The sequence below is a fragment of the Strigops habroptila genome (genome assembly GCF_004027225.2).
Source record: "Strigops habroptila isolate Jane chromosome 13 unlocalized genomic scaffold, bStrHab1.2.pri S16, whole genome shotgun sequence".
NCBI classification, from domain to species: Eukaryota; Metazoa; Chordata; class Aves; order Psittaciformes; family Psittacidae; genus Strigops; species Strigops habroptila.
The window spans coordinates 2,130,871-2,155,041 of record NW_022651054.1 but is presented as its reverse complement, the minus strand read 5'-3'; the positions used below and the strand labels follow the sequence as shown (position 1 = coordinate 2,155,041).

General features: G+C 41.1%; 1 protein-coding gene across 8 annotated transcripts in view; it reads right to left on the bottom strand.

The window, feature by feature from the left end:
• CUX1 (cut like homeobox 1) overlaps nt 1-24,171 on the bottom strand; it is a 273,385-nt gene that overhangs the window by 61,845 nt on the left and 187,369 nt on the right. For 2 of the 8 annotated variants that reach the window (XM_030472165.2, XM_030472172.1), the window contains exons 12-20: nt 19,193-19,251; nt 14,182-14,230; nt 13,058-13,154; nt 11,287-11,958; nt 10,232-10,297; nt 8,698-8,799; nt 5,688-6,514; nt 4,158-4,323; nt 3,443-3,499 (exon numbers count right to left, since the gene is read on the bottom strand). In XM_030472165.2, coding sequence (XP_030328025.1) covers nt 3,443-3,499; nt 4,158-4,323; nt 5,688-6,514; nt 8,698-8,799; nt 10,232-10,297; nt 11,287-11,958; nt 13,058-13,154; nt 14,182-14,230; nt 19,193-19,251 — 2,095 coding nt within the window. The remainder of the gene's footprint in view (nt 1-3,442; nt 3,500-4,157; nt 4,324-5,687; nt 6,515-8,697; nt 8,800-10,231; nt 10,298-11,286; nt 11,959-13,057; nt 13,155-14,181; nt 14,231-19,192; nt 19,252-24,171) is intronic. The other 6 variants (XM_030472169.2, XM_030472166.2, XM_030472168.2 and 3 more) reach the window with 6 other exon arrangements.

Sequence of the window (24,171 nt, the reverse complement as noted above, 5' to 3'; positions counted from 1 at the left end):
TTAGTTGATCTAAATACAGTAGATCTTGGGTTTTTAAATCACGAGATAATATGCAATTATCTCAAGCTAGATTCTGATTTTGAAACAAGCTCTAATTAGCTCCCCATTTTATGCTGCTATAATCCTTTCTTCAACTCCCATGAGTGTTACTATTGCTAAGCAGCATGAGGTTAGGAATGATGGATGATACCCAGAAAGGAAGACAAACAAAAGGGAAATTCAAAATCCCCTGAGATCACCCGCAGCTGTATCGGCAAATGAAGATTTCCACATTAGGTCATAAGACGACCCTTACAGAAACACAGACCAAAAAGGCACGTCTTTTTCCCACTGAGTATTTGCAAGTCTTTAATGTAGTATATAGAGAGTGTATGTCCTTCACAGAGGATAAATACAAAAGTGAATAAAAATTCAGCTTTCCTGGGAGCAGCTATGGAATCAACAGCAGCAAAACCTGAAACTTTGTCTTGATGTCATATAGATGCTCAGTAAAGACTTAAGAACCCAAAATAAAACAGGCTGGTAAAAGCTAGACACAGTACAAGTATTTAGAAAAATACCCCAGCACAAACCCCTTCCTCTGGCACGTGGCGACTGTCCAAAGCCAACCCAGCTCTGATCAGCAGCAATGCAACTAAATAAGGGCCAAATTCATCACGAAAAAATGCTGATGCAGTTGGGTGACACTAATTCAACTTTTTGTTCCATGTGATTTGGTCCGTGCTTTTGACACATAAATCATTAAAAAGGCAGATTTACCCAAGGGCATTAGAGCAGTTAGGTGGAAAGAAATACACAGGAAAAAATCTTCAGAAAGGCACAGGGATACTATTTTTGACCACCGAGGGTACAGACACCATTTCTGTGTAAAACAAGTTCACTGAAACTTGCACAAAATCACCCAAGCCTTGATGAAAGGTCACAGGCAGAAAATACAGATATTTATCTGGTTGTAATTTGGTATAGTGTTTTTTCAAAACCCATAAATACAGCTTTCAAAGAAGAAAACCAAGCCTGGCTTCTCTCTGCTACCTCAATCTCTATCTATATCAAGATCTATCTAACGCTTACCCGTTCATTCCCACACAGAAAAGAGTAATGGGTCCAACTGTCCACGTGTGACAATGGAAAATTACCAGACAAAAGAACACATTTTCATGAACGAGGTGTTAATCAAAGCCTTATGATCTAGAAGTGTAACTAGCTGGGTCAGAAATCCAGAAAATCTTGCTGGTTTGATAGAATAGTGCCAAACAGTAATGAAAATACTCACAGCTAATAAAAGTTTGAGACGTTACTATGTGTGTTGACACTCTGCTTGCTGAAGACCTTCTTGGCAAAGCACTCAGGAGCCACTGAATGTATTAGTTTAATTTCACTTCTTCCCCTTCATGCATTCAACAAGTTCCAAGCCAATTATATTACATGGAAAAGGCTCCAAACCTTTTCTCGTTTCAAAATTGTTCTGATTAATTTCTGCTTTAAAACAACAATATGCAACCTTTTCTGCCTGGATTTTCCTGAGAAATGTCTCAGAAGAGCAGAAAATGGGAACTGTCTTTTTTTTTTGCCTGCCCTGCAGTGGAGGATCCTTCACAAATGCATAATTCTTATTACCTTTTCTAAACTGTTTGCTGTGCTTTTAATTACAGAAGAGCTAATAAAAGAAAATTACCAAACTGCCCTTCCTCATTCAAATCACTTGGTTTCGCTCTTTTGTTCTGCGGGGTGTCACAACCTTCCTTATTCCTTTATACAGAGGAAGGCACCAAGAAAAGAACAATTGTACAACAATTTTGTTTTTAAGCACTGGAAGAGGAAGAAGAGGGCACGAGCCCCTTTTCTCATTAGTTTGTCTGCTTTAAGGAAAGAAGGAGGCGATCATCAATAATATGATTTTATTAGCTAATAGGAACGTGTCGCCTCACAAAATATTAGCTCAAGGGCAGGAACTGACAAACAAGATTGGGAGTGTGGGAGGGGAGCAAAATATCACAGCAGCAAAACTGAACTTCCTGAAGGAAATCACTTTCAGCTACCAGCGATCCTCCTGGGAATCCATAAGGTGGTTGGATTCTAATCCTATGGGCTTGTCTTTCAATCTTTTATAATTACAGTTAGTCATAAATATGATGATTAGCAATAACAATGCAGCCTTTTCCCAGCTCCTCTGATTTCAGATTCCTCTTAAAATGGCTACAATTAATTACTCATATTTTCCATGCTGTCTTAGGCGTTTATAACTGTAACAGTTACTCTTGCATAGTATTAATGCTACAGAAAAGCAGTCAATGGCACGCTTTTCATGAACAGCAACGTCTAAAACGTTGCAGGAAATGTTCATGTTCACTAAATGCTTGGCTGTAAGTAACAATAGCCCTATGATTGCAAATAATTTTTGCCCATTTTGGTTGTTTTCATGGCTTGTTTTTACCAGGGGCATTTTTTTTTTGCTTTTATCTATTTTCAACTGTTCTTCTTAAGAAAAACGTGGACTGAATGCCATCACGGATTGTCTTGTAGCAAAATCTTTTAGCATCTGAAATAGTTTCTTGGTAGAGAGAAAAAAGCAGTTTGGTTGGGATGTTCAGAATAAACCCAGCAAATGCCAGAAAAAAGAGTGTTTCAGAATGGCAGAAAGGTAGAAAAGGAGCACAACCCATCCTTGTGTGTATGCTGGAATGCAATAGTTTTCCAATACAGGGCATGGGTGCAAGTACAGAGCAGGGCACAAGTATTTTTCTAAAGCACAAAACAGCCCGAGTGGTTTACACCAGTTAAGCGTATCACTGGTAAAACGTCTGTGTGGGTAGAGTTTGGTATCTAACAGCAGGAACACAGCTGTTCTGTTCCAGTCTCCTTCCTATACTGTGGCTATCTTGAGCGACTCACTTCTCTTTGACACTCATCTTTGCTGCATCTGCTTTTTTGCAAACAGAAAGGAGAGGGAGGAAAAAAAAAGGTCGGTTTGGAATATTTAGGGAAGCTTGAAACAGAAAGGCACAACGTGGTCTTCTCCCCCACCTTCAAATTAACAAAGCAGGTTTTATGCAAAGGGAAGTGGGGGAACAAAAAATAAGCCAGTGTGAGTGAGGCAGCTGGAATATGTAGATCACATTACAAACGAAAAGGCTTGTTTTACAGCCATTGTCACATGTCAAATTGATAAGCTGAACTATGGTAAAAGAAACCCTACAGAGCCAATGATCTCTAAGATCAGAGAGAGTCTCTTTACCTAATATATGCAGCTAAATACGTGTACTCCCTACATCTGCCATAGCAACAAGGAGAGAACGAGGAATTAAGTGGCTTAATAAAAAAATTGAAGGGACTCCTGTATGATACAACACAACACGAGCAACCTCTCGGCATCAAAGCAAAAGAAACGTAACAAAAGCACAGAGAATTATTTCAGAGCAAATCATTGAAACCAGCTGATTACCTGAGCTTGCACATCCCTGCTGTAGGGAATCCTGTAATGATGTCACAGAGTGAAGGACTAGATAAGAGAGGAGAGGAAAATCAGGGAACAATAAAAGGAGATGCCAAACCACAAACTAAACAGTAAGCAGGCTCAACAAATCGCAAAGTGCTGATCTCGGCAAGGGCACGCTGCTCATTTAAGTCAGTGGCATTATAAGGGTACAACCGAGGCCAAACTCTAGTCTGGCCTTTCTGTATCAATAGGTACTAGAGTAAGAGGAGAGCCACAATAAAAGTGTAATTGCAATGCAGCATTCCCCCTTTAAAGCTTAGTTCTTCTAGCTCACCTCCTGAGAAAGCAACCGATATTCTCCTAGGAACAATAAAAATCCCCTCTGCAACCCTAGAAAACAGCGCACAAGATTTTCCAGCTCTTTGGCCAAAATTGTTTGAATTAATGTATCATATTCATGCCTAGCTAATATCATCCTAATTAGGAACTTGATAACTGCTGCTTATCAATTATGCATAAATGAGTGTTTCGTTCATAAACACTCCCAGTGCATTCCCCGGGAACTGGCTGGGCTGCAAGGGTGGACGCTGCCACTTCCAGTACTGCCTGGCCTAGCACTGGGTGCAAGTGTCACTCACTGCAAGTTTAAAAAGGAAAAGAAAAAAATAAAATAAAGATCTCCTCCTCCTCAACTCAAACAACAGAGTGGAATTTTAATTACCTTGTCCTTGTTGCTGCCCTTGTGCAGGCAGGACACACTGTCCCAGCTCACCATTCAACCAGAGCTGCATACGAATAAATGGTTCTCGGCCTTTTTGGGTCAATTTACTCCATGGCTTTGGCCTGGAGAGCATGTCACTGACACTTCCTTGGGACAGCCCCAATACCTGAAGTGAAGCAACCAACAACGGCACGTTAACACATTTGATGTGGAAGGAGGAGTAATTTAAGTCACTTTGGTTTTCCTTCGCTGCTGTATTGCTCAAATCGCTTTTATCTGGACAATGAGTAAAACTGCAAAATGACCTCTGTGGGTATTTGGATGGAAACGCTTTTCTCCTGCCGTGGTTTCCTGCTGGAGCACGGCTTTTTTTCCTGCAGGAATGGAGTGGCAGCACAAACAGCAAAAGGATGGTGCGAGATTTGCATGCTTTTCATATTTTGTGTCAGATAGTTTCATCAGTTTTAACAGGAAAAACACAGAGTCCAGGCACACACAGGCAGATAAAACAGGGAATGATTGGCATGTATTTTGTTCTCAAACAAAAATAATTGGGACTTTTGAGACTAGGCCTATATTTGGTTGATTTTTTGGGGGCTGAATTATAACGATGTGTGTTTTCACCTGCAGCAGCGGCTGCTCCACTAAGTAAATATTTAAGAACACAGCCGACTGCAGCAAAGAGGGAATTTCTGACAGACAGAATGCAATTACCTGCCTGGAATTCAGCACAGGTACAGGAGTTAAAAATCATACGTAATGAAAGCTGCCACGGGATCTTTAATGACCCCAAGAGGTCAGGCTTTTCATTTTACATCTTAGTGAAAAGGTAATAGCACGATGCCAGCTCCTATTAGACTATTATATTTGATTCAATTCTTCATAGGAAGAAGAAACACCAGATGTCCTCTGCTTCTTACAGCCTGGGAGGTGTTTTCTGGTGGTTGGGGACCCTCCTGAAATCCCACGTGTTCAATGCTTAGGGCCCACAGCGTGAGAACTTCAGACAGCCTTATCGTGCATTGCATATCTGTAATCAAACATTGCTTAAAAACATCTCAAAACACACTAAGATCCCAAGCACCAGCTATAAGAAATGACTGTGAATTCCTGACTTCAGACTAAGGAGAGGTAGGGGATTTTCCGTGTGTTTGTTTAAATACCCTTGTGCACATTTCCAAATATTAAAAAAGGAAAAATGCTCTTGTGTCCATAATCTTCACTTATAACAAATTTAAGACTCTCCAGTCATGACAATGGTATTACTCAAATATTCCACAAATTCATTACTTTAAGCATGAAATATTGAGTCTCAGTAACGTTTGCTTCAGCTTTCAGGATTTCTAAACTCGGGGGCCCCATTTCTAATTACAAGTGGCTGAAGCCAATCTTTGTGTAAAACACTTAACATACGAAGCAAAAGCATTTTTCCATCAGACACACAGTGTATCCTCCTGAGCTCCACACCGACATGAGAAGCAGAACGCGCGCTCACAACACTGGGGTAACAAGAGAGAACCACTTCTTTACCTTTTCCCCAAAGATCCTTTGGCAGATGCCATTCTTTGCTAGCTTTTCTTTGACCTGCCGCGTTAGCTCTATCGTATCCACTTCCTGGTACATATAAATCTCATACTGCTCGGGTGTCAGTGGAGGAACTGAAGGTTTGGATGGCTTTGACAAAGACACGATAGGGGATGAAGGGAGGGGGCTATTCTGTGGTGTCTCACTGCGACTCGCCCCAGTCATGCTCAATTCAGAACTCTGCGAGTACGGAGATTCAGCGTTTGGCCACTCTTTCCAATACTCTGAAGAAGATGGTCCTTGGAGCTGGCTACGATCTGGCCTAGTCTGATTGCTGACCTTTTCTTTTCCACCACTGGCTTCCTCAACTTTTATGTCTTCGGGAAGAGCTGTATTTCTTCTCTCATGCTGCACAGTATTCCACCAATGGTCCTTCCAAACACCACCACGTCCCAACTCATTTTTAACATGCCTCAACATACCCTGGGCAGAATCACTTACTCCATGAAGCTCTAAAACAGGTGCCTCCTGAGGCTCCTTTTTGAGCCCAGAGAGGTTCTGCAACGCAGAGATACTGGAATCAGTGACAGATGAATGTTTCTTCAGGGATATGGCCAAAGGAGAATAGCTGGAAACCGAAGACATTGCAGGTGTAGATACTAGTTTGGGGGACAGGATAGAAATGTCAGCTTGAGATAAAGGTGGTGGTTTTAAGGCAGGTTCAAGGGCAGCCTGCTGTGCCTCCATTTCACGTCGGGCTTGTTGCAGAATGGATCGAATAGCATCATCAGAATTGCCACTGCTAGATGCAGAAGGCGGCTGAGCCGGCTCAGCTATGAAAAACAACCAAAAGACTAAATGCAACACAGGAATATGCTTTATATTCAACACGTGCTACTGTTAATATTTCCCTGTCAGAAAAAAGGGCTGCAATACATTTCTGGATGGGAAGAAGGAGTTTTCACTAAGCAAAGATTTGTACTTTATCAAAACAAGGTAAGATTTCCAAAGTTCTTCACTGGAAAATTTTGATAGTTGCCAAAGTGCTGGACTTGTGCAGGCAGGGCCTCAGCTGCAGATGTCTGGTACCACTTGCATGTTTTCCACCATTGAAAACATTTTCAAACAAATGCCTTTGAAAATCAAGCCTTCAGCTCTTCCTCCCCTCCCCCAAGTGGTCAATAACATGTCACGGTTCTGTTTGCAAAGTTATTTAACCTTTCACTTCTCTCTATCTCCACAAAGGAATCATAACACTCACTCAAAACTGAACACAGCTGCATTCACCTGGACGGACTATTAATACCCTCTTACTAGATAAATAAGGTGAGCCCTTTATACCCCAAAAATATAACACACAAGTTACAACAAAGCACAAACTTTACTAAGAGACTTCGTTATTTCATTGGACAAGCTAGATATGCTCCTGCTTCCTGTTTTCTCATTCCATGGTCCCAGCCACTGAAATAAACAGCTCTACAAAAATCAGGCTGACGCCTGCCCATCACTCTTTGCCTTATGTGAAGCCCTAGAATGGAGCCCCGGGCTCTTTCAGATGAGATAACACCTAAAAGCAGTATTTCAGTGGTGAACTAGGACCCGTGGGGCTGTGCTGCAGCAGTTGGGGATGAGCAGAGCAATGGCATCTGTTTCCATTTAAGTTAGTCTCTGCTGAGGTCCCCAGCGCTTGAAAACCAATTCCTCTGAAAGCTACTCTACAATGAATGGGGAAAGTGAAGCACTAAGCTTCAAGAGGGAACCCATACGCTGGCCTCCAAGTGAAGTAAGATTTGAAACACACTGCATGTTATTCTAGTAATATTATGGCTTGTCTGAATACATTTCCAAATTCGCCTCCCTACATTCCTTCCTGTCACACACTATAAAATACATTAAAAAAGCTAAGAAATGGGGAAAAAAAGACAGTGGGACTCTCTCTTCTGTTTTATCTACTGCTTTCATTGGGAGTTTTGAGGCTGAATTAATATTTGAAAGGAAGTCTGACATTCTCTGATGAAACATGCTACTGGAACAATGTGCTTGCAGTTTCCTGCACACAGCCCGTATTTTTCTCTCTGTTATCATTACTTGTATAAAGTCATATTCATTAAATCATATATTAAGTGTCTTTTATATTTTGCAATGAGATTAGCTTAGTTTTCATTTAAGAGACAACTATCCAAAACTGTAAATCAGTATTTAAAAAAACAAACCAAAGGATTGCACAGTACTTTCTACTCCAGCATTAGCAGTACTGGAAACTGTTTTAAAGTTGGGAGGGGTATAGTCTACTACATGTTAACTACATGACAGCATACAATGAGAAATTAAACTTATCTAGAGCTAAGATGTTAAACTAATGATGTTTTTGGGAAAGGAAATGCTTTTTGGATTTGCCAGTTCATTCACTGAACACATTCTGGAACCAAAACCACAGTCATATAAAAGTTAGAACTGAGTTTGCCTGTACTCTAATTTTAGTACATGATGGCCACAGTATGATGGTACTAAGTGACTGATAATTGCGGGCTAGATTGTGACCCTCACCCCGACAAATCCATTCAGTTCCCTCTTCCATGCAGTTGTGTCCCTGGTGCCTGAGTTAGATAGAAGAGAAGAGAAAGCAGGAGCCATTCCCTTTCCAAGGAGCAAACTGCTAGCAGGAAGGATTTTGTAGGTACGTCCTGCAGGGTGACTGCCTGCAGGTCTGGAGGGGTGTAGGGAAGGCAGAGCTCTGCATGTGGGAAAAGGTGTTCAGGAATCTTAGAGTTGCTCCCCCAGCAGCGGGGCAGAGCAGAGTGTTGAGCAGAGACCTTGCCAAGCCATGACACGTGTACCTTAACTTAGGTTGTCTTAGAGACAGAAGCAACTCCACCAAATAATTAAAAAAAGAAAAGCAGCTCTTCAAACCTACATTCAGGGTTTTAAGAATATAATTAACTGACCAGAAAGCTCCTGGTAATTGTTTTAATTAAATTCTGAAATAAAAGGAGTAAGAGACACAATGAGACCGTACCTGTTTTCTGTACTTGCAGCTCCCTTTTGGCTTGTTCGAGAATGGATTTGATGGCTTCATCAGAGCCAGTCTCTGTGGTTCGGATTCTTGTGGTTATATTACCTGAAGACGAAAACAAAACTTAATGACTCTGGGAAAACCTCTATTTGCTTGGTTGGTTGTTTTTAACACAAAGACAGACAGTATATACTGATATACCACCAGCATGACCTGACAACAGTTTACACGGGACCTTTACCAACATTTACAACACCAAGAAGATACTTAATAAAAGAAAAATATCCTTGTGGTGCAAAAGCCTGCCCACTAGCTGCACTGGAGCAATGAGAACACTGACATCACCAGAGGAAGAACTAGGTGGTCATAAAGTCCTTCTCCAGCTGTCCTGGGTCTATTTTATCCTTTTCCTTTTTTTTTTTTGGAGGGGAAGAGGAAACAGAATGGAAAAGAACCAGAGGGGAAAGGAAGAACACTAAAAACATAAGATCAGGAATCAATTTAAAAACTGCATCAGGTGCTAGGCAAAGGAGGAGGAGTACACAGTCAGCCCAAAACAGAATTAAAACAGAACTAGATAAAAATAATTTTTAACTTTCCAGAGGTTAATACATTAAGAAAAACAGTCATTTAAATGCAGATACCATTTGAAGTACTCTCCAGCTAAGAGCCACTACTTGGTGGTTTGGTTTTGGTTTTATTTAACCACTAAGGGGAAGAAAAGGAGGAAAAACTATGACTGTGAATGCTATTGCCCTTAACTGCATTTTTCATGATGAGATTATCATTTGTAAATGAGCTAGATAATTTCTGTCTGGAGCCAAACAGAATTTTGGGGTACTTGTTTATGTTTTTAATTCTTCCTCTCGTCTTGCTAAAAGAAAAATACTGCAACCAATCTGTAACAAAGAAAAATGTTCATACTTCCTGTTCAGTGATAATTTATTGATCTGATGTTCATTTATGATGATTTTAAGGTTCACTATTTTATGTTCACTAAATGACCTATAAGGTCCCTTCCAACCCAACCCGATCCTGCATGATTCTATTATTATCCTGTTCTCTTTTTCATACACCATACTGAAGTATCACACTAATTTAACAGCATATTGAAGTGTATTTGTTCACATAAGCCTTATGAGAAGAAAGAAGTAAATCTAGAGCAGAAGCAGTATGTGACTGATGTTGTAATTGTGCAACTTTCTCCCTCCAAAATCGCAAAAATAGCAAAGAGAGCATTTCAATAGATCTGATGCTTTTATAAAGCCACTTCTATCACTTCTCTCTTTTTATCTGCATACGCAGAGAGGTTGGGAGTGGAAAAAGTATCCAAACAGGGTTACGTTAGTACAGCAGCAGCAGAATTAGAAAAAGCAAAGTGTTTGTCTAACCCATGGTTTGTTTTATACTTACTGTCTGTTTTTCTATCAGATTCCAGGCCAGAATCAAACTGCACAGTTTTAAGGAAACACACAGCTAAAGCACACTCCACTTCCTAGGTATTGACTGCAAAGAAAAACACCTGCCTGTGACGTACCTTCAGACCCATTTCTTCGTTTCGGTACTTCCTGAAATAGTCTGTTCAGGTTCTGGCCTGGATTCTCTGTTGAAAAACAAGTTTGGTAAGAACAAAACAATCAGGGGATGGTTGCTCTGACATCATGGGCTGTGTGACATGAGAAGCTGGCAGCCTGTCTCTGAGCGCGAGGCTCTGAGCTGCCCTTGCCCCCTCGAGCCCCTGGCTGAGCACGGTTGGAGCTGGCTACTTGGGAAGAAGCAAGGCTGGCTGATTGGTTAATAAAGATTACAGCTACGTTCGGAAAGGAGATTAGACAGATATAAATAAACGTCTAGAGATACCAAAAATGAAGAGGTTAAAGATGGGCAGATAATCCCCTCAAGTACAATCATCAAAAGGAAGAACAGATTATAAATCGACCAGCGTGCACTTTCAATTAAACACAACCTAGGAAAACCCTGCCTGTCCTTTCCAATAGTTCTTGACTGTAAACAACTTACTTTCCAGTTTCTCTAAATGTAAATCTCAGTCTCTGCTTAAGATGAATCACAATGAAACGCATGTTATTTCTTAAGATCACTGCCTGAAATATGCAAAGCTGCCTTCAATCAGGATTCTTTTTAAATTACTCATCTCATGCATCACCTATGATATTCTGTCAAACACTCTGGGACAAAAAAAATGACAGAAGACACAACGAAAGTCTGGTCTCAATAAACAACCACAAATAAAAATGTTCAGGTATTTCTGAGGGCTGATAGCCTTAGTTGCTATTGACCCTCTTCACTCTGTGTTTAGTTCTGAGAGGGAGTTATTGGGAAGCGAGGGATATGAGCGTCCCCGCTGCTTGCTCCTGCTGACAAACACAAGTCAGCGGCTAAAAAAAGCATAAGATACTAACCTGCTTGAGGGCTGAAAAGCAGAGTTAGAAAGCTATACTTTCTGTACCTGACATCTGATTTGGGTGAAAACAGCAGCAACACACAAATGGCCCCATGGAGGGAACATTCCAGTTTTTAACATTGGTAACTAAGAGGAAAACAGGGCGAGACCCTCGGCCGGCGAGCGCTTACCTCTTTGTCTACCCTGGATGCTGCGAAGAGCCAAGATGTTCTGCTCGTCCGAGAGGAACTGCTTCATCTTATGAAATGGCTCCTTGCCTCTCACAGTCAGTTTATTCCATGGCTTTGGCCGGGCTAGTATCTCACTCACAGACCCTTGCGACAGTCCCAACACATAATGTCCAAATATCCGCTGTCCAATATTGTGCTTGATCAACTGCTCTTTCACCTGACGTGCAATTTCGGCTGTGTCTATCTCCTCGCCTTCAGAGATGCTCCCAGCACTTTCTGACTGGCTGGGAGATGGGGCCATGCCATTTACATCCGGACTTTGTTGTAATGGACTTTGGGAAGATATGGAGTTTGTGCTGTAAGGACCTGTTGAAAAAATCATGCTTGTGCTTCCTGCTTCCTGCATTGCCTTGGAGTAGAAGGACTGCATTAGCTGTCGCTGGAGGAGAGAGTTTAGTGCAAATTTTCCTGTGGAGGCCAGGGGTAAGCTGGGGCTCGCCAGGGATGAGCTGAAAAAGTCTTGACTTAAACCCGTTGGTGAGAACTGGTGTGTACCATTAGTATTGGAAGCCTGCTCCCCCGCGTTGCGGAGCAACTGAGAAGGAGGGGAGGCCGGCAAGGTTGCAGGACGCTGACTCTCAGGCTGGTCTTTCCCTTTTCTCCTGGCTGACCCTACAAGGAAGGTCAAACATAATGCATTATGGGGGATCAAAGAGGGAAAAACCAAGATAAAAAAATGCAAAGTTTGCCCCGCAAAGGGAAAAAGTGCAGATTTCCAAGGGCCAATGAAGTGGCGATGGAATTTTTGTTTTCATTTTGGTTTTGGTTTGTTTTCATTTGGTTGTTGGGTTTTTTTCCCCATAATTGAAATTTTAATAAGCCAAACAAGGCCCCCAAAACAAACAACATGCATTTCATGTTTGCACCTTTCTTGTATGTTGCAGCCTGGAGAATCCCCCTTACAAACATTAAAACTAGAACAAGTACATGAAGTGCAGTTATACATTTAAAATAAATGCAGTTACAGACAGCAAGTCTCTTTGTTGTCTCTCATTCAAGACATTACTCATTGGACCTGACTGAACCCAAATGCAGCAAACATTTACATTTTGGAACAAACCAATTTGAATAAAGGAATCACCATTAGGTGGATGCACCAAGATCACTCAGTTAAAAGTCATAAACCGCTTCAGAATTCAGTAATCCCAGGGCCAGTGGCAACTTTTAACTTCCTTCCAGCTGCAAAAACCATAAGCATTCAAGGATCTGGAAATTCCATGACTTGCCATTTAAAAAATGTGCACACAAGATGTAAAAAGCCCACATTAGGAAAGCTAAACGGCAAACACGCTTTGCTAAGAAGAAAGTATTTTGTTTTACCAAGCTGACCTGCTGTAGTATATCTAAGTGTATCAGACAGGAAGATTATTGTGTTCTACATGCAAACATTTTGCTTAACATTGTGTGTGGGGGAAGAGACTTCTGGTGCCATGGATGAATTTGTTCCCAAAACAGAAGACAGCCTCAAACGCTACCACTTGGTACATCCTGTAATGCCTCTCCTCCCTAACCTTTAAAGACTCTCTGAGGTCTCCAAGTTTGATTTTCTAATCCAGCCCATAAAACTGCAGAAATCCAACGTTATTCAGTATTCTTGTCGGCTCTTACTCTTTCTGCCATGCATTAGCTCAGACACTCATCTCTCACTCACCCCTCCCTCCCTCTACAAGACAGGAAACAACCAGAATAGCTGAAAATCGTGTCAACCTACCACTCAGGTCACTATTTGTGATACGCAGCGTGGCGTTCTCAGACTGCAAGGAGCGGTTCTTCTCCAGCAGCAGCACCTCCAGCGGTTTAGATGCATCCTAAAGAAAATCAAAGTGGGAGGTTTGTTTCTAAAAGCATTAAGAGTCTCACTCAGGCACTAAAAAGGATTTCAGAAGAAGAAAACAACTGCTCATCCCTGCTATGAATGCAGCTAGGGAATTCGCCATGCATATATTTGCAGGAATCACTCAGCGCTCCTACGTGAGCCATAGAAGAGATTCACTGTTTAATTTTCATTGTAAATCATCCCTCAATTCTGCATTATTTTGAAACGTGTAATGGAACACTCTCTTAATCCTACTTATTTTAAAATGGTACTGGCACGCCTTCTATTTAAAAGCTGCGGGCTTCTTTTAATCTGATTAAAATAGGAGTTAAGATTATATTATTTCTTCTAGGTCGACTGATCCAAGTTCAGCATTGCCTTGAAATGCTGCATTTCAGCAAAACCACTCTGTTCAAAACCAAAATCACTCACAGAAACCTGTGTCTGATTTACCTTCCACTGAATATCTAACCCTTGATCATTAAAAAACATATTGAAAATTAATTCCTGGTTATTGATATTCAGTTCGGATTTCAGAAGCAGGAATTTAATTCATAACCTTTAAACCTCAGTAAGATTCATCTGCTGGAATAGCAGAGCTTTCTCAGTACTCAAAGCTTTGTTTTCTTTGGTGAGCATTCTTTTCAAGGCTAACAAAGACTTAAAAATGGTAAAATCCTTGCTCAGCGTACTGTCAGGACAAGAAACATGCAAATCTCAGCGTAGCTGTCGAACAACTCTAGTATGTTTAAAAGACTCAACTCCACATCATTATGGTTATCCATGCAGCATAGCCGAAACGTCATTCTCTGTCCTTGACCACTTTAATGAAATTAACAGGCAAAAAATGTTCAGTTCAGCTTTTTGCCTAAGAAAACATCAGGAAAACAATGCTCAACCCATATGTCTCAACAGCCACAGGAAACTGTCCGTGCCAACACCAAGGAATCGCAAGACAAATTTTTGCTTAATTAACTGAATTGCTGAAGTAAGTAAGAAAACAAAAGGAGGTTCAGTACCTGCGCACCAGAGCTTTCAGATGGTGCAAACTCCATGGATTTCAATATACTGTGGAAGGCAGAAAAACAATTATTGTCTATTTCTTCTTTTCATAACAACTCCACTAATGAGCATTAACATTATCACTTCCCACTCTCCAGCAACACTACAAGTGATAACAACTTTCCTTGCAGTAGCCCAGTCTCATAATGAATATAGAATAACCATTCAGACTAGTTATTGGATAAGAAAATTCTCTCGAACGTCATCTAAATCATTCCATATGCAATCCCACCAGACCAGTTTAAAGCATAAATTTAAAGGTTAATAAGGATCTAACATTTTAAGCTGTCAGAAGCGATATAAATTTATCTGTGAAGCTTGAAGGGAATGAAGAAGTTGTAGCAAAGCAACAAAACAGGGGAATCACCACCCCAGTCACAGTACTTTATATAATAAACTCCAGCTCACACAGCAATGAAAATATGCACAAATAATCCTCCCGACCAAGACACTACAGGCTAAAAGGCAGTTTGTCATTTTAATAACCTCCCAGTTCTGTGGCAAAGGGAAGACAAAATGGCACAATATTTCTTAAGAAATATGAAAGATCCAAATATTTATAAGTACATTAAGAGAAGAATCTGATAGTCTCATTGTCAATATTTTATATAAATACTGAGCAGTTGAACGATGTCTCCCTTCAAAGTCTTTCAGTGAGAGTTGTATCATCTGGCAAACGACAATCTTACAGGAATACAAACTTATTCCTCTGCTTTGTCTAATAAATTGTTTTAAATAGGCCTGCTGCAGGCAGGACGTTAACTTCTCAGACTGAAGCAATAAATGGTTTCAGCTTCTCATCACACACAGACGACATTCATTTGTTGAAGAAAAATACCTAAACAGACATAGATGGTGTTTATACAGCATTTTTTCAGGTATAAAGCACCAGGAACTTTGTGTGGCAGAAAGAATATGTCTTATCACGTATTATATGTGGAAAATGAGTCAAAAAAGGCAGAAGGCCAGTATTAAGATGTAGGGACTAGTTTGGAATGCCACCAGGAGTCAGCTGGACACCCAGCACTCATTAACTGCCTCAGACCATGTGGCGTCCAGCTCCTCTATAAATCTGTGCAGTAATTCAGAATTAGATGTCCATGAAGTGACGCTCTGGGAATCAGTGGTCTCAGCGAGTCACCCAAGATCACTCAAAGCCATAGCAAATCCAAGGGAAAAAAAAGTCATTCCAAGACAGAACCTCATGCGTTGCATACTGTGTCAATTCCGACAGGCACTCCTACAAATATAATTATTAATAAAATCACAAAACTCTGGCCATCAGTTTCATCACATGGTGTCACTGAATGACACCTCCTCCCAGCAGAAATCACTGTGGGGTAGAGCCACCATCCAATACACAAACACATAAAGTAATGGCATTAAGACTCTGCTTTATATGGGCATAACAGCTCACCCACACGCAAAAGTGCCTCTTTTCTGCTATTAATGGAATTGTGCCAGTCAAGGAGAGAGGTTGTGCATTAATGGCTTGAGCTCTTAGAGATCCTGACATTATACTGACATCACAGGCATGTTTACTCAGGTTACTAATCACTGCTGAAAGCAAGTGCTTCTTGGGACACCTCTTCAGAGGCACAGCTCTGTCTACAAGGACTCCAAGGTGCTGGGGGAGACAAACATGCAGAGACTCATCTAGGGAAAACGCCCTGAAACGGGGGCCTGAAAGCACAGCAAGTAGTAATCATAGATTCACAAAATGGTTTCCAATGGGGCTGGAACTGGATGAGCTTTAATGTCCCTTCCAACCTCCTGCACAGGTGGGACACCTTCCACTAGAGCAGGTTGCTTCAAGCCCCATCCAGCCTGGCCTTGAACACTGCCAGGGATGGGGCAGCCACAGCTTCTCTGGGCACCCTGTTTCAATGTCCTCATGATGGTCCAATAAGGAGACCCATGTGATTGTTTTAAAAACCCTATTTTTTACTGCAAATTATCACGTGGCAAACTTCCCCTGGCAAATCCCTGCTGTTTCTCTCATTTCAGCTCAGATCAGCAGCACACTTGTGACGCAGGTCTCCCAGTAATCCCCACTTACCGCACTTTGGTTTGCCATGCAGAGCAGTCCTGGAGCATACAACCGTCTTCCTTCGGGATGAGACTAAACCAAAGGAAGCTGCATGCTCTGAAAGAGCTGATGTTCTCTGACCACTACTGTGCTGCTTACAGAGCCAGACTGAAACCAGTCCCAAGTGCAAAGCAAGCCTAAATGTATTTAGTCTGTATATGGGGTTCTTGGCACCAAAAGTACAGCTCTAAAGCCCTGATCCTGTTGTGCCCTCCACTTGCATTGGCTGCTCTACCAATGCATTTTTTGTTCTGAGTACCTGCTGCCAGCTGGGACCTGCAGAAAGGATCCTGAACCTTGCAGCAGCTGCATTTTTCAGTGAGCCTGGAGCAGGCATGTGCACTCAAACCTCGGCTGGAAACTTACTGACCTCTTTGCCTGCTTAAAGCAGATTCTTTGCTACCTGGAATAGCCTTCTGGCCATTTCACAGGTAATTTCCTACACACTTAGAACCCAAAATACACTAAAACCCAGGCTGATGGTATCTCAAATTGCCCTTGGAGAAATATTCACTACAGCATGTTCATTTTCTCAAATGTAGAAGCTAAGTATGTCAAAAATGACTCTCCCAATGTGTCACAAACAGGAATACAAGGAAGCAAAATGTTTCCCCTCTGGATTCCAGGAATATCTTTGCCCATGAGATTTCGACTCACTCTGCTGCTCAAGATCAGTTATCTGCTTTTTAAAGGAACGATCTTGAGACTTGAATCTGCACATCTAAGTCAACTTGAAAGATCTTACTCTAAAGCAAAGTGTGCATTGGGACAGCTCAACTTTCTGATTGTATGATCCCGACTGCACAGGCAGGAGGGTTAGCACTGTTGTATTACTCAAGAGGGAACTGAAAGGACACACAGAGCTCTCAGATGGCAAAAAAAAGGTTTAAAAGCCATTCGGCACAAAAGCCAATGCAGCAACAAAGGAAGCCTTCCATCCAGATCTTGATGCGGACCAGTTTAAGTTCCTCCAAGGTTAGAAGCTGGCTGACATTGAAATCCCTCAGCCTCGAATGCCTCTAACATCCTTGGGAGGATTAAGGAAAACACATCAGTGCCAAAACAACCAAGAAGTTTATTCTCTTTTTCCTTACTGACAAGATATCTTTTTTCTTGGTGCGTCTGCATGTTATGTGCAGTTCTTTTTCGGTCAGGGTACAGGCAGCACAGTAGGATTCAGTATGAGGGATACCAGATCTACAGCAATAGACTTTTCATAGCTTCACTTCAGATGAGACTGTCACTCTTAGATGCTCATTTAGATTTTGGCACATCTTTTGGACCAGATGGGAGCAGAGAGGGTGGCGTGAGTGAGCTGCTGTGACAATGCAGCACTGCAAACATCTCCAGTGCTCTCACAGAGGGTCTTAACACCCCACACCACCCAGTAGGATGGTACGTGGACCCCAGGCTGTCCCTCCAAAGTCAGCAGATGAAAACTGTTACCCACAAATTAGGGGATATAAAAGCTGTAACAGCCAGGAGAACAGAGTTAATTTACTGGCACCCAAGAAGGGCCACTTGCAGGAGATCCTCCCATCTATTTCACTGCACGCTCATCTTGAAATAACAGGAACAGGCAGAAGCACCATATGAACACTCCGATGTCACAGCTTCTCCTGGACCTCTTATCTGCCTTCCCTCATGTCAGTGTTGTAAAAAAGAAAAAGTAAAAAACAAAAGGCATTATTGCCAGAAATAGAGGGATCTAAAAGTGTTTCATAGGATTTAAAACTCATTTGCTGCTTCGGCACATTCACATTTAGTAACTCATGTAGCAAATGGAGGGGTTGTGGCCTCATTCCCATTCACTGCTTTGCATGAGGGCATCAACCAGCTGAAATCTGAAGCTGAGTTTCCTTAATTCAGGAGAGAACATGGATGTATTTCTCCATATCACTAAAAGAATGATGCTTTTTTTCAGACCAGTTAATATTCAGGTATAATGACCAAAGAAACAGTCAACTCATTTCATTTGACTGAAACCATATACTTCCATCAGGGTGTGCTGCAGCTGGCAGTGAACCAGAACCGCAGCCGGCATGGCTTGAATGTAATAGCACCAAGGGCTGGGCAGTCCCTGGGCTTGCAAAACCAAACGTGCTTTCTACATTCTCCAGGGACGTGTAAACAATAGCACATGACTCCCAGCCCCATCTGAAATACCTCATTAAACAAGGTAACATTTTTTCAGGCTTCTTAAAATACACACAAAAATGCCAGAATGATGAAAGAAGCGATGGCGTTTCTTGCAGTTATTTAAACCATGACACTAAACGTATTTCCAGTCAAAAAAGTTCTCTTCTGAACCTGACAGCTTATCTTGTTAGAGTTTAAAATGAGGCTCTTTTAAGCCTCTTAAAAAAGCCCCTTGGAATAGGAAGAGGCTGTTTGTGGCTTTAGTTTAAAACCACAATATATTAGCAAAAATATACAGTGAAACAAGCACAGCATTAAAATGTAAGTGCTGAACAGCGGCTGGCAAAAGCATAGAAAAGGTATTATGGCCAAAGGCCCTGCATTTAATTCTTGGTCCACATTACATTCAGCTGTTGGCTGGGGATTTTTAAAGTCATCCACCTAAAATACCACAGATTTTCAAATGCTTTACCCTTGGTGGACGATGGTTTTAGTGCCTTTTCTTCACGGACACATGTATTACTTGCTATTGCGATACTGCTGCAACAAAAAGGAGCATTCTCAGATACAGCAGTTGCACTGGTTCTAGATGCAATTTCTGCCAATATTCCTAATTTCCCCATCTTTGTGGGTTTGACTGAATTCTTTATTGCTCCAAGATCACAGATTTGTGGCTTCATTTAACAAGCATTGTTAAACTACAGTTTGTGAAAAAATTATGGTAAGCATTTAACACTTACTTTAATTCTTTCTTAACCTCTTCATAATCAGCCTGTCCTTTCAGTTTCTCTTCCAGTTGCTTTAAAAGAAAGAAGATGGATTTAATTATTTAGAGTTTTTTCTTTCTGCAGGCTTTCAAAATCATCTTTAAATTATTCCATATATACAGCAGCACAAGTGAGGGTTAATGACTCGAACCTAATTTACATGTATTAGAAAACAAACTATAACCAATTCAACATAAACACAATTATACCTCACTCTTCCTTTGTTTACAGAGTGCCAAGCGTTACAGAATTCAGTAGGTCCCAATTTGGCTGTTTGCAATGTCACTGTCACGTGTTCAGTAAAGAGGTCGGGGAAGAAGGTATTAAAAATGGGGCGGCTGAAATCTTTATGCAACTGATAAACGGAATAACCAAGCGGGATGCTTTGGCACACACTGTATTCTTCATACGACAGCTCCAGATAACCTTATCTACACGGAAAAAAAAAAGAACACTGAAGAAGCTGCCGTTGACTGGAACAAGCCTTAGGCTTGGAAGATTTCTACAATGCCTCACGCTCAAACAAAACAACTGTACCAAGTCATTTTACAAGCATTACTTATTGCAATAACTAATATGATTACACACCGGAGATGAAGCATTGAGACCAACTCAGTAGGTCTTTTTGCTCAGGTCTGCCTGACCTGGGGCAGACTCAATAGTTTCTCTTTGGTGTGAAGATGCCATAAACGTTGAAACAAACCCCCTAACACAATCCATAACACAATGCCACACATTTGGACCTTCCCCAGCTCCCAAAAACAGTGCTCATCACTAGAGGATAAATGCTTCGGGAGGCCTAAAACATAGTGATACATGATTGATGCCGTTACGTTGCTTGCAGAAGCCACATTCATTCCCCACTAATAATTTCTTTGCTTAGCACAGGCACACCTGATCTAAGCAAAGAAAGAACAGAACTTACTGGCTTGCAACTTCCAATGGGTAAGTTCAGGCTAGCTCTGCTTCCCTTAACTTTTCACAGAATCCCAAAGGTCACGGGAAACAGAAATAACACAAGGACATACCACCCTCAAAGACAGAGCATCTGCTTTGAAAAGGAAAGGAACATATGACATGAAAAAGAAAAATAGGGCTTTATGTCCAGGAGAGGCTGCCTTCAGAGGAGAAGTGAATTGAAGAGGATCCTACACCCCTCCTGGGCTGCTTGCTGAATGCAGGAGGAAGGCAGGGAAGACCTGCTGTGAACTTGGATAATTTTAGCAAACCCATTTTAAATGCAGCCCCATAAAGTTCTGCACCAGCACAGTTATGGGTGCATGAACAGCAGGGCTGGGACAGATGAACAATTAGAAGTGGGAACCTCTCAACCCAAGTAAGCCTGTGTGTATGTGCCACCCATCCCAAAGCTACCAATGGGTACAAGCAGCAAACCTGAACACTGTGTAATACAGCACCCACAGATCAGCAAGTCCATCATCTGAGCCACCTTAATAATTTAAATGAGGCTTCTTCAGGTGACAACAGCAGCATGATGGGGCTTTACTAAATTTCCAGATATTTTGCTATCTATTAAAGGATTCCCTGTCAAGCCCTCTCCAGCTTAGGCATTGTTGACATTTCTTTCTTCCCATTAGTACATATATTAAAAAGCAGTGACAAAGTGGACATCCACGTTATCAATATACCACCCTCTTAAATTCCTCTTCCTGCTTTTTGACACCATAATCCACAATCCTTAGTCTCTGCTGACAAGAGGCATCTCCCAGCAGTAATACATGGGCCCTGCTCTGGCAGCTGCTCAACAAGCAACTCTTAATGGATCAGCACCACCGGTTGTTGCAGGAAAGCAGAAACTGTTAAGTGTGGAATTTGCACTCTATGGAACACTGGTGAAACAAATGGCCTCTTAAAAGTCCTGTGTCCTAAATTCTTAGCCATCAGTAACTCGTGCAGTCATTCAGATGAGTTTAAAAGACAGAAAAGACACACATCTTTTAGCCATTTCATCGGACATGTTCTGCCTTACCAAATTCCAGTTACTAACTGGAATTATAGGGAGTACTGACATTGCTTTATACAGCAGAGACAGTGCTACAGGTGTTCTGGTCCTGGTTAACGTGACCAGGAAAATCCTACAAATACTAAAGATGCCTGAGGTTCTGATAACCTTCAACATGTGTTGAGATCTCATTATGCAAACGCACTACCTAACCCCAGGGCCCAAGGTGTCACTTCAGTCCTCTCGGTTTTAAGGAGGGCCAAGCTACAACGTGCCATGAGTTCAAGCAACTTCTCAAGCTACAGCTTGATGCTGAAGAACAGTCACTTTAACAAGGAATCCAGCTGGACTTTTTAATGCACCAGATGAGGCTCAGTAAGACTGGAGAGGGATCTTTAAATGAAACCAGTGAGCCAGAGAGCCCTCGGTACTGGGCAGGAGACTCAGCATCATGACTGACAGCTTTAAAACTCTGATGTAGGCAATGGGAGGATGGTGCTGAACACCCCACAGCTCCCCCTGGCCATCTTCTAACTGCTTCTTGCTGCTCTACAGCTTAAAGCAAATGTACACTATAATTCACCTTTTCCTTACCTCTGTGACTTGCAGCGTTTTGGGGTCTACAGGATAGCTGTTACAGTAGGGATAACTGGCTATTTACACTAGCCCTCAGTATAAAAAGCACTGGAATAAATTTAAAACAAACAATACCCTGGATTAATCTGTTAGTTCCTTATGCCAGGATATGCTATGAAAAAAGCCTTTTGTAGAAACAGAGATGAAATACAAGAAAAGCTAAGGATTCCCATTGTAATGCAATCCATACTAAATGTTACTCTGTATAGGCATATGCTTTACCCTGAAAGTATTTCTGGAAATTTTAGTTACAAAACCCAGTTAGTAAAAAAAAAAAAAGATGTTGACAGAAGGAAGCTGCTCTGGACTTTCAGGTACTTGTATACTGTTATAGCAGGTTGGCAACCAGCAATATTTTACTTTGAATGGTATAAAACCCACATACATCCATCACTTCCAAGTACCTAATATAGAGATTGTTGCCATGGAAAAACTGCACCTAAATGTATACTTTACTAAACAATATAAACTAACAACTGAGAATGCACTGCCTGTATATAAGCAGACTATTTAGGCACTTGGCATCTTCCCAGTCAATGACTGTTTTAAAACGTATTAGTATGGTAATTGTCTCAAAGAACCCTGTGAAATGCACAGAACATGGTATAACAAAGGTTCAAGCTGTGAGACAATCTGGAGGAACTAATATCTTGCACTAAATATCAACCTGCTTAATTCAGACAAAATATATCCTAACGTCCTCCAACAGACAAAAACGCAGGGAGCCAGAGGACAGAAGGAATGGATTGGTGGTGTTTTGCACACTAAATTAGAAAATATTCCATGTTAAGGAATTGTCTTGCATTTGTTGTGTGAATAAATCCATGTTGGAGCATGCATAGATTGGCTCCCCTCTTATTTTTTAATGAATAAGTAAGTTATTACTGTCTTATTAACTAAAGTGTCTTAGGCAAATAGTATGGGCTGTATTAAGGGGCCTAAAACATCTATATAACCCCATTAGACCAATGTCATAGTTTAGTGTGATAAAATAAAGCGCCTATATTTAATTAACCCAGGTTATCTGATGGATCTCTTTGCTAAGCAGCACTGCTTTATTTTAACTGGGTAGCAGGGAAGCTCTAACACCCAGCAACAAAGAGTTAATACAAATACGGTTAGAAAAGACTTGTTACTAGAGGACATGTTTTGATTATTAGATCAGATGAAGATAAAGAAGCAATAATTTTGGAAGTATTTCTGTATTGTTTCATTAAGTCACAGAGTATTAAAGAATTCCCCTAAGATCTGGTCTGAGAACACTGCTTTAATTTGTGAAACTGTGATTCATTTTTGGTGGAGGCAACCATTACAATCTCAGTTGAAGCAATTCCTCTATAATCAAACATGAGATCAACACATTGCCACTGAGATTTGGGTCTTTGTACAACAGATCTCAGACACAGGTTTTCCCAGCACTTAGGGGTGAAAGTATGTATTGTGAAATATTTTTATACTGCAACAAATACGGTTAGAGAGGGTTGAAATGGCTACAACTTTATCAATAGAGTCACTGCATCAGACACTATCAACAAGAACCTAAATACAGAGCATTAGCCAGGCAAGCCTATGAGAAAATGGAAGGAGATTACTGAACTGAAAATCAAAGACTTGCTCTGTCATTTCTATGATCCTATTCCCTTTGAAGTTAATGGCTAAACTAATACTGACCTCACCAGGAACATGCTTTATTCCAAGAAAATCTGTCAAGTGCAAGGACTCAAGCTATTTTCTATCAGGCTTTATGAAAAAAATAAAAAACCCCTTTAAGTTGGGTGTAGCCAGCAAAATGTGTTGCTCAAAACCAGGCCAGCTCCTTCCTCCCTCATTAAGAGTAGTGCCTGCATAGTGACAGATGGGCAGAGACTGATACTGTCAATATAGGAACCTAAAGGGTTTCCTTTGCTCTACTGAATTTTCATAAACATTTTCATAAACAAGGCTGTTTGAAGACATGCTGAAAGCAGACTGAATGCAACCACTTCTGCTTTCATCCCTAACAGCCATTTCTCCACATAAATCAAACTGCACCAGAGCAAAACTAGTAAGCGCTAAAAAATGTCAGAATTAAAACAATTTGTAAGAGTTTCAATTGAACCTTAAATCATTGTGATAGAGGAAAGCTGCCCACGCCATAGGCAACCTAAGTGGGGACTATCAGCCTCCTGCTTTCAAAAAACCCTCAGACTACAAAACCCGCAAAAACTATGAAGTCTTTAATGGAAAAGATAAATTTATCTTGTTTACACTTTGAAGCTCATAGATGGTAGAACAATGAAAGAGACAGGACTTACAGGAAACTGATTCATAACACATGTTAGGAACCATTTCTCATGGTTACTGATAGACTGAA